Source organism: Hordeum vulgare, chromosome 5H, assembly GCF_904849725.1.
Source record: "Hordeum vulgare subsp. vulgare chromosome 5H, MorexV3_pseudomolecules_assembly, whole genome shotgun sequence".
NCBI classification, from domain to species: domain Eukaryota; kingdom Viridiplantae; phylum Streptophyta; class Magnoliopsida; order Poales; family Poaceae; genus Hordeum; species Hordeum vulgare.
Window position 1 is genome coordinate 310,633,735 of NC_058522.1, and position 14,152 is coordinate 310,647,886.

The 14,152-nt window shown below is 42.4% G+C and overlaps 1 protein-coding gene across 1 annotated transcript; it reads right to left on the minus strand.

The window, feature by feature from the left end:
• Nucleotides 1-11,370: 11,370 nt before the first annotated feature.
• On the minus strand, nucleotides 11,371-13,820 carry LOC123395911 (cytochrome b5). The gene is made up of 3 exons (XM_045090936.1): nucleotides 13,470-13,820; nucleotides 11,899-11,965; nucleotides 11,371-11,808 (listed from the first exon to the last, which is right to left on the minus strand). The coding sequence occupies exons 1-3, from the start codon at nucleotides 13,548-13,550 to the stop codon at nucleotides 11,552-11,554; spliced, it is 405 nt and encodes a 134-aa protein (XP_044946871.1). The 5' UTR covers nucleotides 13,551-13,820; the 3' UTR covers nucleotides 11,371-11,551.
• Nucleotides 13,821-14,152: the final 332 nt, after the last annotated feature.

Genomic DNA, 14,152 nt, shown 5'->3' on the forward strand with positions numbered 1-14,152 from the left:
TTTCCCCTCTCCGGAGCCCAGAACGGACTCCACATCTGCCCTCCATAGGAAGAATAGGTGGTGGCGGCGGCTCCGTATCGTGAAACGCGATGAACTCTTCTCTCTTAATTTTTTCTGGGCGATACAGAATATATAGAGCTGGAGTTGGAGGCTGCGGAGCCACGAGGGCCTCACAAGCTTGCCAGGCGCGGCCAGGGGGCGCACCTCCTGGGCTTGTGGGCACTTGGCTCCGTGTCTCCAGGTAATTCTTGCGCCAATATTTTTTATATATTCCACAAAAAATCCTCGTAAATTTCCAGGTCATTCTGAGAACTTTTATTTCTGCGCAAAAACAACACCATGGCAATTCTGCTGAAAACAACGTTAGTCCGGGTTAGTTCCAATCAAATCATGCAAATTAGAGTCCAAAACAAGGGCAAAAGAGTTTGGAAAAGTAGATACGATGGAGACGTATCAAATATCCTAACACATGTAACACCCAAGATTATTTGAAATAGTGACCATTCTAGATAAACAGCTCTAACGATGTTCATTATAAGGGTGTGTGTGTTGGTTTAAGCCACCAAGTTTGAGTAAACGTGGGATGGCACTGCGAAGATAACTTGAGCCCGTCACCACAACTCCATCATTTAAAGCACCAAGTCACCAAGGTGAACATAGTAACTTTGAGAGTGTTGGGTTGATTTATGTATTATATAGGGTGAGAGAAATCATGAATTGAATGTCTCCCCTAAATGCATGCCTACACCTGGACAAAACATGAAGTAAGTGTATGTAGGTGTACAAGACTTCACATAATGTTATCAAGCTCCAAGATACCAAGTTCACGCCTAAGTTGACAAAACCTTGCTTCGTCCAATGGCTTGGTGAAGATGTCTGCTAGTTGCATATCTGTGCCCACCTGTGCAGTATCAATGTCACCCTTTTGCACATGATTTCTCAAGAAGTGATACCTAATATCAATGTGTTTTGTGCGAGGGTGATCAATGGGGTTCTCAACAATCTTGATGGCACTTTCATTATCACATAAAAGAGGCACATGTCTATAGGTGATACCATAATCCTTTAAAGTTCAATTGAGTTGCACAACTTGCAGTTGCAATGTATTCTGCTTCGGCAGTGGAGAGGGAAACACAATTCTGCTTCTTCGAGGACCAACTTACCAAGGAGCGTCCAAGAAACTGACATGCACCGAAAGTGGATTTTCGTCCCACTTCGTCACCAGCCCAATCCACATATGTGTACCCAATGAGGTCAAACTTTGCATCCTTGGGGTACCATAAACCCAACTTTGGGGTGTGAACAAGGTATCTAAGGATATGCTTAACCGCCGTATGATGGCTTTCCCTAGGGGAAGCTTGAAATCTTGCACATATGCCTACACTTAACATGATGTCTGGTCTAGATGCACAAAGATAAAGCAATGAACCAATCATAGAGCGGTAGATAGATGGGTCAAAAGGAATATCGTCGGTGTCGTCAGCGAGAACAAGCTTTGTGGACATGGATGTCTTACATGGTTTAGCATTTGTCATGAAAAACTTCTCTAGAATGTCCTTGAGGTATTTTGTTTGAGACAAGAAAATTCCTTCTTAAAATTGTTGCATTTGAAATCTGAGGAAGAACTTCAAGTCCGTATTGAGTGACATTTCAAAGGTTTTGGTCATGGAGGCCGCAAACTTCTTGCACAAATGAATGTTAGGAGAACCAAAAATGATGTCATCCACATAGATTTGGCATAAGATCAAATCACCATTATCCCTCTTAGTAAAAAGAGTAGGATTGATCACACCTCTCACAAAGCCATCATCGAGTAGAAACTTCTTAAGATGATCATACCAAGCACGCGGTGCTTGTTTGAGGCCATACAAATCCTTGTGAAGTTTATACACATAGTCTTTGTGATGGGGGTCAACAAACCCAGGTGGTTGTGATACATATACTTCTTCTTGTAGAGGACCATTAAGGAAAGCACTCTTCACATCCATTTGATTCAACGTAAAACCATTGAAAGCAGCATAAGCCAGTAAAATGCGAATAGACTCAAGACGAGCAATAGGAGATAGGTCTCACCAAAGTCCAAACCTTCAACTTAGGAGTACCCTTGTGCCACTAAACTTGCCTTGTCGCGGATGACTATGCCATTCTCATCTTACTTGTTCTTAAAAATCCATTTTGTTCCAATGACATTGTGTTCCTCAGTTGGTTTTTCGACTAATGACCATACTTTGTTGCGTGTAAAACTGTTCAACTCTTCTTGCATAGCAACGAGACAATCATTGTCCCACAATGCATCTTGCACCTTGAGTGGCACAACACTAGAGACAAACGAAAAGTGAGCACAAAAGTTTGTTAATTATTTACGAGTGACTCTACTTTCCGATATGCTGGTAAGAATTTTATCGACATCAACATGACGAGCCACTCGTGGCATGATGGAGGTCAGGGTTTCACGAGGTTCAACTTCATTTCCATCATCTATATCCTCAATATATGGATCATTAATGTGTGGTGCAAGATACTCTTCTTCACGTTGCAACTGTTGAGGTTCATTATCAATGATAGCATTTTCTTGGTCTAGCTCTTGAAGATGATCTTGTTCTTGAATGTTATCGTGGTGAGGGACGTGTTCTCCTTCTTGATCCTCAACAACTAGCATGGTTTGAGCACTAGGATCTTCTGGAGGTATGGGTGTTGAGTCGACTTGAAGATTAGGGAAACTTCCATCTTCTTCATCATCATCATGAGGTTCATGTTCATTGGAAGAAGGGCACCAACACCCATGGTCAAAATATCTTGAGAGGGATCTTCTTCACCTGCATCACTTAGATCAACTTTCTCCCCATGGGAGCGTTAAATTCATCAAACATCACGTCACAAGTTTCTACAACACATCCATTGGATTTTTTGTAGACTCTATAGGCGTGAGAGTTTGATCCATAACCAACAAATATCCCCTCAGTTGTCTTGGATTGAAGTTTTCCTAACCGTTCCCGTTTGTTGAGGATGAAACACTTGCACCTGAATACACGAAAGTACTTGACATTTGGCTTGTTACCTGTTAGGAGCTCATATGGAGTCTTCTCCAATATTGGGCGGAGGAAGAGCCGGTTTGATGCATGGCATGTTGTGTTGACAGCCTCAGCCCAAAAACTATGTGCTGACTTGTATTCATCCAACATGGACCTTGCCATTTCCACAAGTGTATGGTTCTTCATCTCGGCTAAACCATTTTGTTGAGGAGTGTAGGGTGCGGAATATTGATGCTCAATCCCCTCGTCACTAAGAAATTCTTCCAAGGTGTAGTTCTTGAACTCGGAGCCATTATCACTTCTTATTGCCAAGGTTGCTTTGTCAAACTTGCGAGGGGCTTGCTTGGCAAAATCAATGAAGGTGATCTTCGTATCGTCCTTGGACTTGAGGAAAAACACCCATGTATATCTTGAATAATCATCAACAATGACAAGTCCATACTTTTTCCCACCAAGACTATCCCATGACGGAGGCCCAAAAAGATCCACATGAAAGAGCTCCAAAGGCCTTGAAGTAGATACAATATTCTTGGGTGGGTGCTTTGATTGATGTTGCTTCCCGGCTATGCATGCACTACACACACGATCTTTCTCAAAAGTGACATTGGTTAGTCCAATGATGTGATTACCTTTTAAGAGATTTTTAATAATTCTCATGCCGACATGGTCTAGCCGGCGATGCCATAGCCATACCTGATCGGCCTTGGCCATTAGACAAGTTGCATGGAATGTGCTCTCTTTCAAGAAATCAACCATGTAAAGGTTGCCATCCAACTCTCCAACAAAACCCACTTTGAGAGTATCTCCCTTAAGGACTTCCACATCCGTTAGAACAAAAAGTGTATCATAACCAACGGAAGCCAACTGGCAAATAGAAATCAAATGGTATTTAAGGGATTGGACAAGCATGACATTTGCAAGAGACATGTCATTTGTGATCGCCACCTTGCCCAACCCGAGTACCTGTCCTTTTGATCCTCCACCGAACACAATGCTCATAAATGTTTGAATAGCTTCCATGAAATCAAAAAGCAATTTGCTATCTCCGGTCATATGGTTGGTGCATCCACTATCGTCACCCATTTGACTCCACCAGAGAAAGCAACCTACACACAATTTATGACTTGGTTAGAGATACCCATTTTACAATGGGACCTCTTAAGTTAGTCACAAGGATCTTAGGGACCCAAATAGCATAGAACCGGAATGCATTACAAGGACCAACAAATTTAGCATAAACCTCTCCATCCTTCGTTTTACGAAGTACATAGCATGGAGGCATGAACTCTTTTGGCTTGTTGAGAGTGGGCCTGTCCCTCGTGGCCTTCCCACTCACAACCTTACCTTTTTCCTTGTTCCCTTCTCATACAAATGTTTCTTTGAGAGGGGTGGTGCACTTGATAGGAGACATATGTTTCTTGCTTGTGCTTGGGTTAAACCCGAGCCCTTCCTTGGAAAACACCCCATTGTGTTGGCTCAAAATCTCATTAAGATTCTTTTGTCCTTGTGCACATGTCGTGAGTCATTTCTCTATTTGTGACTTTAGAAAACGGTTTTCGTCAAGAATAGATGCTAGGTCACCACTAGAGTTAGTAGTACAAGTATCAACATTGATAATAGGTGAGGAGTAAAGCTTGGCTAGAGTTTCAAGATAAGTAAGTTTGAGCGTCTCAAATCTCTTTGGAAGAAGAGTGAGCTCCTGTTCCTTAGCCTTGAGGGACACGGATAAAAGCTCACAATCCTTAGAGAGAGAAGCATGAGATTTCACAAGCTTACTTTATCATTCATCAACTCCTTGCACGAGTTCTTAGCGTTTTCCACGGAGGCAAGATTGTTAGCATGATTGTCAATGTTTGCACCAAATTTTAAGCATAGTTCATCATTTTGTGCTTCCTCATATTGGAATTTCCACTCAAGGATTTCATTATTTTCCTTTTCCTCGGTGACGAGGGTTTCGAGTTCCTTAATGGTATTGGTGTCTTTACTCACCATCTCCATAAGCATACGAAACATAGTGAGCTTCTTTCCTTTAAGGGAGCACATGAACTTATTTATTTTAGCAGGGATAGGATCATCTATATCTTCATTATCATAGTTATCCTCCGCATCAAGATACTCATCACAAGGAGTAGACAATAAAAAAGGGAAATTTGAGCGTGGAGTTACCTTAACCTTGTCACGAGAGTTTTTGTCCTCTCCATCTTCTATGACGGCCTTTGCCATCAAGCACTTGTGAGTGTTGCCCTTGTAGTCTTTCTTATAGTTGTAGGCGACAACATCACCACTCTTGTTGACTAACCTCAAGGTGTTTTGTGAATCTTGAGCTACTCCGGCAACCCCACCAACATCTTCTAGATCGGATTCTTCATCAGCAACCATTTCTTTCCCATCTCTTCTCTTGAGCTTGGAGTTCATAGGGTTTGGCAACTTCTTCTTTGCAAAGGTCTTGGGAAACCTAGGTTTATCTTCTCTCTTCTCATAAGGGCAATCGTTGGAGAAGTGGTTGGTTTCCTCACAGTTGTAGCATTTTCTCACCTTCTTCTTCTGGAATTTTCCCTTGAATTTTCCTGGACTAAACTTCTTTACAAAGAGGGCAATGTCTTCATATGAGGGGCTCCCATCAGAGTCAATCTCATCACCATCTTCATCATCATCATCTTCTTCTTCTTCACTTTGCTCTTCCTCACATACATGCTTGGCCTTCAAAGCAAGATTGATCTTTGCTGTTGAGGTGCCATGCATGGCAAGATGTTTTGTAGCATTTGCCTTTGACTCTTCGAATAGGTGGAAAGTGGATATGATGTCATCCGGAGTCATTTCCTTGAACCCATGATGTTGTCTTATATCCCACACCATTTGGTGACGATATTGAGCAAGGGCATGAAATAGCTTGTCCACAAGTAATCTCTTGGTCAAGTTGAATCCATCTTGTGTCTTGTCACATTCACATGACTCAATGTCGGCGGTGAGAGTCATGAGCCACTCTAGAAGCTGCTTGGGAGGTCACCTTTTTCCATACAAAAGTTTTGCAATTGCCCCTTGGCAATTTCATACTGGGCAAGACTGAGGGTGGAGGTACCGGTCTTGGTCCTTACAATGTTGTCCCATAATTCCTTGGCACTTGTGATGTGTATGTAAGGTCTCCGTTGCTTATCATTCATTCCTTTTCTTATGCACATGATTGCGGTGTTGTTGAGATGCTTGTCATAAGTTTCTCTTGGAGTGAGATTATTTGGGTCAACAGGGTGGTAGCCATGCTCCATAATGTTGGAGTGAGATGCTTGTCATAAGTTTCCTATGTGTATGTTGTCAACAACATTAAAATATGATTAAGGGCATGATTGCACTTTCAGTAACCAAGAAGGAAACCTTCATAATATTTAGGTGCAAATTTAGACCGACGATGCTTATCAAGAATATAGCACTTAGAGCCGAATACCCGAAAGTATCCAACTTGGGGTTTGTTACGGGTGAGTAGCTCATATGCCATTTTATCGAGAAGCTTGTGCAGGTAGAGTCAGTTTATGGCATGGCAAGATGTTTCCACGGCTTCTGCCCAAAAGTTTCTTGGAGTCTTGTTCGTCAAGCATCATTCTCGCCATCTCTATGAGCGTCCGGTTTTTCCTCTCAACAACTCCATTTTGTTGAGGTGTGTACGTCGCCGAGAACTCATGTAAGATACCTTCTTCATGAAGAAAAGTATCCACATTAGTGTTCTTGAACGTCGTTCCGTTGTCGCTCCGAACCTTCTTGATCTTCACTTCAAACTGGTTTTGAGCTTTCCGAGCAAAGTTCTTGAAGATCATTTGTACCTGCGATTAACATTGAGAAAGAACACCCACGTAAATCTGGAAAAATCATCAACAATGACTAAACCATAGGAATTTCCAATGAGACTCTTGTAAGCATTGGGACCAAAGAGATCCATGTGAAGCAGCTCGAGGGGTCTTCTTGTGGTCATGATGTTCTTGATGGGATGACTTCCTCCAACTTTCTTTCCTTCTTGACAAGCACTACAAAGTCTATTTGTGTCAAAGATAACATCTTTAACACCAAGAATATGATCATCTTTGATAAATATGTCAAGATTACGCATACCAACATGTCCAAGCCTTCTATGCCATAACCAACCTTTAGAAGATTTTGCGATAAGACATGTACGGGGTTTGGATATCTTAGAGAAGTCAAAAATGTATAGACCACCTTTACGGAAACCAGTAAAGACATTGTTATGATTTTCGCTACAAAACACTCGGCATTCAACTTTCGTAAATAGCACATTGAAACCAAAGTCTGCTAATCTAGATACATAAAGAAGATTGTAGCCAAGGGATTCAACAAACATGACATTCTGAATGGAACTGTCATGAGATACGGCCACCTTACCAAGACCAAGTACCTTACCTTTGGAGTTTTCTCCAAAAGTCACATACTTCCGAGGTCCATGGTTTGGTGTAATCTCATGGAACATGTCTTTTATCTCCTGTCATGTGATCGGTGCATGCACTGTCGAGAACCCACTCCTTTCCACCGGCCATGTAGTATTTAAGGTTAGCCATAAGACTAAGGTTCCTCATGGTCTTCTCATACTCGATGTCAAACTCTTCATATTCATTGTAGTACCCATGCTCCACATTGTCATCATCTGATGAAGTCCCCTCGTCATAAGAAACAAGAATTTCATCAGAAATTTGACTATGACAATGTTCATGTTTATGCATTCGAATGGCTTCAACAATGATATTGTTAATAGTAATGACATCTCCTTTAGCACGCATGAGGTCACGAAGCTCAAATAGGCATTTATTGAAGTTAGGATCTGTTGGATTCATTTTGTGAAAAGCAATGCATTTGTGGAAAATGATATCAAGATTTTTCAAGGAGTAATTTGGATATCTTTTCTCTAAGTCTTTCCACAATGTATGAGCACACTCAAAGTTTTGCAACTGATGAAGCACATTTTTTGGTAAACCTCTAATGATTAGATTGACAGTGATAAGGTTACCAAGCATATTAACTTCATCATCATGAGAAGGATGTATGGGATCAATGGGAGGTGCATAGGGATATTCAACATGCTTACGCAAATGGAACTCATCAAATATAACAAGCATTTCATCTTTCCATTATCTAAAGTACTCCCCATCAAGAATAGGAACTCTACAACCAAAAATCTAGGAACTAGTCACATTCATCTTCCTCCAATGGTGATTAAACCAAGGTTTTGGAGACCTTGCTCTCATACCAATTGAGGCATCGATAGAAGATGTGTCTAGAGGGGTGGGTGAATAGACTACTTGTCAAGATAAAATTTCTAGCCTAACCCAAATTCTAGGAGGGTAGAAATTCATAAGTTCTAATGAGTCTAGTGCACCCTACACATGCTAGTCAACATATATGGCAGCAGAAAAGTGAAGACTTTGCACATGTAAAGGAGTAGAGGATAGGAAGATCAAACGCATGAGGTTGACACGGCAATTTTTGGCATGGTTCCGATAGGTGGCGCTATCGTACGCCCATGTTAGTGGAGACTTCAACCCACGGAGGGAACCGCTGCGAGAATCCACGAAGGGCTCCACCCACGGAGAGTCCACAAAGAAGCGGCCTTGTCTATTCCACCATGGCTTCCATCCACGGAGGACTAGCCTTACTCATGGTAGATCTTCACGAAGTAGGTGATCTCCTTGCCCTTACAAACATCTTGGTTCAACTCCACAACACGAAGTAGGAGGCTCCCAAGCGACACTAACCAATCTAGGAGGCACCACCCTCCAAAAAGTAATAGATGTGGTAGATTAATGAACTCCTTGCTCTTGTGCTTCTAAAGATAGTCTCCTCAACACAAATCACTCTCTCACAGAATATGCATGTGTAGGAGAGGTTGATTTGGTGGAACCAGTTTGGGGAGGCTAGAGATCAAGTTTCAAATGATAGGATTGGAATATCTTGGTCTCAACACATGAGTAGGTGGTTCTCTCTCAGAAAATGGATCTGGCAGTGAAGTGTGTGTTCTGAGTGCTTCTCCCACGAATGAGAGGTGGGTGAAGGGGTATATATAGGCAGCAGCCAAAATCCAACCGTTACACACAAAAAGGGCAAACTCGGTGACACCAAAGTTGAAAACTCGGTGGTACCGATTAGCACAAAGGTGTGAACTTTTGAATCTCGGTGAGACCGATATATGAAACTCGGTGGCACCGAAAAGGTGACTAACGGTCAGATGGCCAAACTCGGTGGCACCGATACTCAAACTCAGAAATTCCGATTTTGTGTATCTTGGCAACAGAATGTTTGTCACACTGAACTCGGTAGCACCGATTTGGTTTCGGTTGCACCGATTTGGTGGGAATGGCTAGGGTTTATGTCTGAGGCCAAATTCGGTGGGTCTGGTATGGAAATGTTGGTGACACCGAATTTGTGTATGTGGGCCTTAACAGAGTGGATATGTGGGAAAAATGACTTAGTGTTTTGGTGGATAACTTTGAGCATTTGAGCAACCAGTTCATTTTACTACCTCACCCCCTTTTAATAGTATTGGCTTTCCTATGGACTCAAAAGTGATTTCTCACAAATATGAAATGAAGAGTCTTCTAGCTTGAAGCTTGAGCCAACATTGTTCCTTTCTTGCATCCAGGGGCATCTCCACATAAACCTTAAGTCATAGCTCTCCATGGACTTCTCATGAAATATCTAGGTAAAGGTGTTAGTCCAAGAGACAATGTATGTTGTCATAAATTATCAAAATCACCAAGGGAGCATATGTGCTTTGAGAATCGTATAAGAGAGTCGCCATTCTGACAACCTTGCCCCCATGGAAACCGAACAGTGGGGAAAGCAAGCAGTGCGGCTGGGGAAGGGGGGTGAGGGAGAGTGGGGGGAAGGAGGGGCGCATACTTGGTAGTGGGGGAGTGGGGGAGAGAGGATGGTATACACGAGAGGATGAAGATGAGTTTTAATGGCGGAGTCATCATGACTATTGTGCCTCGCGAAAAGACTGACACAACACAGTGATTTTTCTTTGTCTCTTCAGTGCACTCAAAGATTTGTGTGCCACCCGAGTTACGCCAACTAATTAGCCACCTTTAAGTTCCTCCGGTTGTAGTCAAACTTAGCCGTCTGTAGCGACAAACAACAAGGCGGCACATGGTTGGTACACGCCTTCCGATTCGGCGTCTTACCTTGGGTTGCACACACGCCTAATCAATACACGTGACTGAAGCTCGACAAAACACGTCGTAGTAATAAGTGTTTCTGCTTACATCCTAAAACGCTAAAGAATATGGCGGGTTACCATTTAAAACGCCAAACGGCTGGGTGTGTCCTGTGTCTTCCTTTTTCTTTTATGCGCGCTTTTCACGTGACTTCGCGACCACGGATAGGCTATTGGGCTTTGCACTTCGGCCACATTGTGTGAATACCACATCAAGGTGATAGGATTCGAACCTATGGCCTTTTGTACCCAAAACAGATGTACTGGCCAGACTACGCTACACCTCATCTCCCCCTCGGAACATATGCATCTACCCAATCCATAAAGAAAAGAACCACCTCTTTTAGGAAATTTTTATAATTCCCTTTCACTTGCATTTTCTTTCGTGAAGTCTCCCTCTCGTTCTTCTTACATATTGTCGTTTTTCCTTTCGAATTGTATCTGTGGCTACTACTGTTTTGCCAGTCTGTTTGCCCCTAATAATGAACTCTCGCTGACCGCTGCTTATAAAATCTTTTGGGGGCCATTTAATAAAAAATAATACCCATCTCGCGCCTGGTGCAACAAATCCAAGACGACGCACGCCAATTGGCGAAGGCAGGGGCCTCTGGTTGGGTTAGATAGTTATGCAGGAGCCCGATGATCTTCCATTTGTTCAAGAATGGACTATTCACGTACGCTAAATGCCTCTTTTGCTCGTTTTTAGAATAAGCTGAAATAAGCTATACCTATCCAGCTTATTCTAGAAGCTCAATCAAATTTATTTATTTTAAAGTCTACTAATTAAGACTTGATTAATAAGCTTTAAAAAAATATTTTTGATTGGGCTTGTAGAATAAGCTGGGTGGATAGGGACAGCTTATTCTAGAAACTCAAAAAAGCCAAAAAAAACTGGCCCTAAGGTTCTTTCAGAAAGGAGAGGTGACACTGCGAGGGCTGGGTCTTTGCCTGTCCAAAATTTCTTTGTAAAATCCTTTATGATACCGAGGAAGCAGGACATGTTTTCCTTCCAGAACATCGTGAGTATACCTCCGCTTTCGCTGAAAATAGAACCGGTGCTTAATTTTCAAGGCATCGACGAGAACGAATACCAGTGCATCAACAGCACCAGCCATATAAGAAGAGCAATTTCAGTCCCATCAATTTCAGTTTCACAACAAAACTTACTTGGTCCCATCAATTTCAGTCTCACGACAAAACCGTTGCAACATTCAAACAACTCACCACACGCTACATTCGAATGGATACACCACGCGACAAACTGCTAACTTATTCCAACACCTCATAACCCCGAGAACAATGCCACCGGTTAAGCCGATTCCGACTTGGTGTACATCCTAATGGCTACAGCTAGGCCAAGTATGGCCAGGGGGACCAGGAACTGGAGGATCTTGATGATGAACTCAGGGGTCTTGTCTTGGTTGTAGTGTGGTTGCTTCGGCGGAGTGTACTTGGTCCGGGCAGGTATCGTGGTCGTGTCCACGTCGCCGACGTAGAACTCATCCAGCATCGCACGGGCAGTGGTGCTGTGCCCGACATCCTCAAAATCATCGGTTGCGTCCTTGCCTGTAAAACGGCCCATGTGTCAATACAAATTATTAGGCTAAGTCACAAGTTCACAACCTCTGCAATCATGGCATGGCAAGAAGGCATTACCAGTCGAGGACAGCAGAACATCATCACCTCCAGGGTGATCCTCCAAAAACTTGGTCACATCGTATACCTGAACATTAGAACACGGTGTCAGTGGTTGTTTTTCTCAAGAAGGGACAAAATTATAACCATTCACCTAAAAAAATATAATCATTCTTAGCCTCAGTACTGACATAAAACTAAGAATGTTAATTGAAGCACATTGCCACATTGCTCCTGCCATGCATAACAAGTACAAGAAGAAATCAACTCTTTCAACCCGAATAAAGACTAATCAATCTGTCTTTATGAAATATAAGCCTGCTTAAAGAAAACTTTCATGTTCTGAAGATAAACGTAACTATTTACAAGGTTTGTACAAAATACCAAAATATGATGAATTCAGCTTAAGCTACACAACTTCGCTAGGCTAGAACAAAAATAAAATGAGTTTTTTTGGGCTAAAATAAATGTTAAAGACTTGCTTTTCATCGCTACACATGGATAAAGGGTACTGATGAACATAATTTAAAATCTTTTGTATCCTCGTATGGAAAGGTGCATTGTAGGATGATATCTTAAGCCAAGACCTAAGTGTTGATACTGTAAGGCAGAATTTTTTGGATGCATAAGAGATGGAAAAGAAAAACTATGACCAAATATTCAGAATTATGCCCAGAATTCAGATGGAGAACTGGAACCAATGTTAACAAATGTGATTCGTAAGGGGGTAAAATATACTTTTGAAAATAGAGAATGACTCTCAGCTGGTCTGGGACCAGGGAGTTAGTTCTCGCCTGAAAATGGGAACAACTTCATAGTTGGTGATGTAGTTATGTTCTCATGCCAACTATGAAACAAGGTTGAGCAACAAACAATGCAGCAAAATATCATCTAATCACAGGTAAGTAACCATTTTTTTTTCTACAAAAGGGCAACATAACACTCAAGAACAAAACATGCAAAAGGTAGTAATTAACTAGTGAATCTACGGTAACCAAAAGGGCAATTCTTCTTTGCCTACCAGGTCAAACAGGATCAACTACAAGAAGGTTGCATGGGCCATGCCATATACGCATAATTTATCGGTTCAGACCTTGTGTGCTAGTCTGTACTGTCCGACCTGTTGCATCGATATTCTGGCTTTATGTATGATAAAGCAGGGTGAAAGCCTAGTTTCTGACTACCATCAGAATTCACAATCAGGGTGAAAGTCTGGAAGTAAACCAGAGTGTAATCTCTCGAACCAATTCTCAATTCAAACAGTTATAACTCTTCTCTGGATTTTGAGCGCAGGAATCACTCGACGTGTACTAAACCAAACTGATTCCTCGACATAACCAAGAACTCAAGCAACAGTCCGACGGTACTGGGCAGATCTGCCGGCGGATGTACTCTAATCGGCACCAGGCCAGCACGTAACATGTATCAATTGCTTTGCCAAATGCTTTGGCAAATCGATTAGGGCATGTAGTGCTGCAAGCTACCAGTATCGCGACACTCCGAAAGAAAGAAAAAAAAAGTGAATCTTGGCCTAACGATAATCGCAAGGGAACAATCAGGAGGGCCAGGGGGAAGAAGATGTGTCCGTATACCTTGCCAGCGATGATGAGCCAGCAGTCGTCCTTGGTGTTGTGCTTGGACACCTCCTCCAGGGTGAGCGCCGCCTTGGACATCTTCCTCCTGCTTCTCCTCTGCTTGGTTGAGTTGATACGAGACTGGGATTCGCAGCCGCAGATCCGCGAAAACCCAAGCTGCTGCTGCGTGCTCGGAATCCGGCAGTGAAAGGTGGGTGGCGATGCGATGCGATGTGAATCTGGCAGGGGATACGTCTCCTTTTAAAAATCGCGAGGAGACGGGCAACAACCACAAGTCCAACTCCACCCGAATTGTGTTTCTTCTTCCTGTTCTTGGCGTCCCGTTCCGACTCCACCTACCAGCCCAACCCAACTCTACCAGTGGGACCCGCCTGTCTAGTCGAATCGAAGCGAATTAACATACAGTACTTTTTTTCCATTATAAAAGAAAAAACTATTAGTAGATCCGAAATTACTTTAGGGTCAGTTCTTTTGCTAGCTTTTAGAATAAACTAAAATAAGTAGCCCCTACCCAGCTTATTTTAAAAGCCCAATCAAATTTATTTATTTTAAAGCTACTAATTAAGACTTTACTAGTAGGCTTTTAAAAAAATATTTCTAGTTGAGCTTCTAGAATAAGCTGGATAGGGGGCAGCTTATTCTAGAAGCCCCCAAAAGCTATAAAAAAACTGACCCTTAGG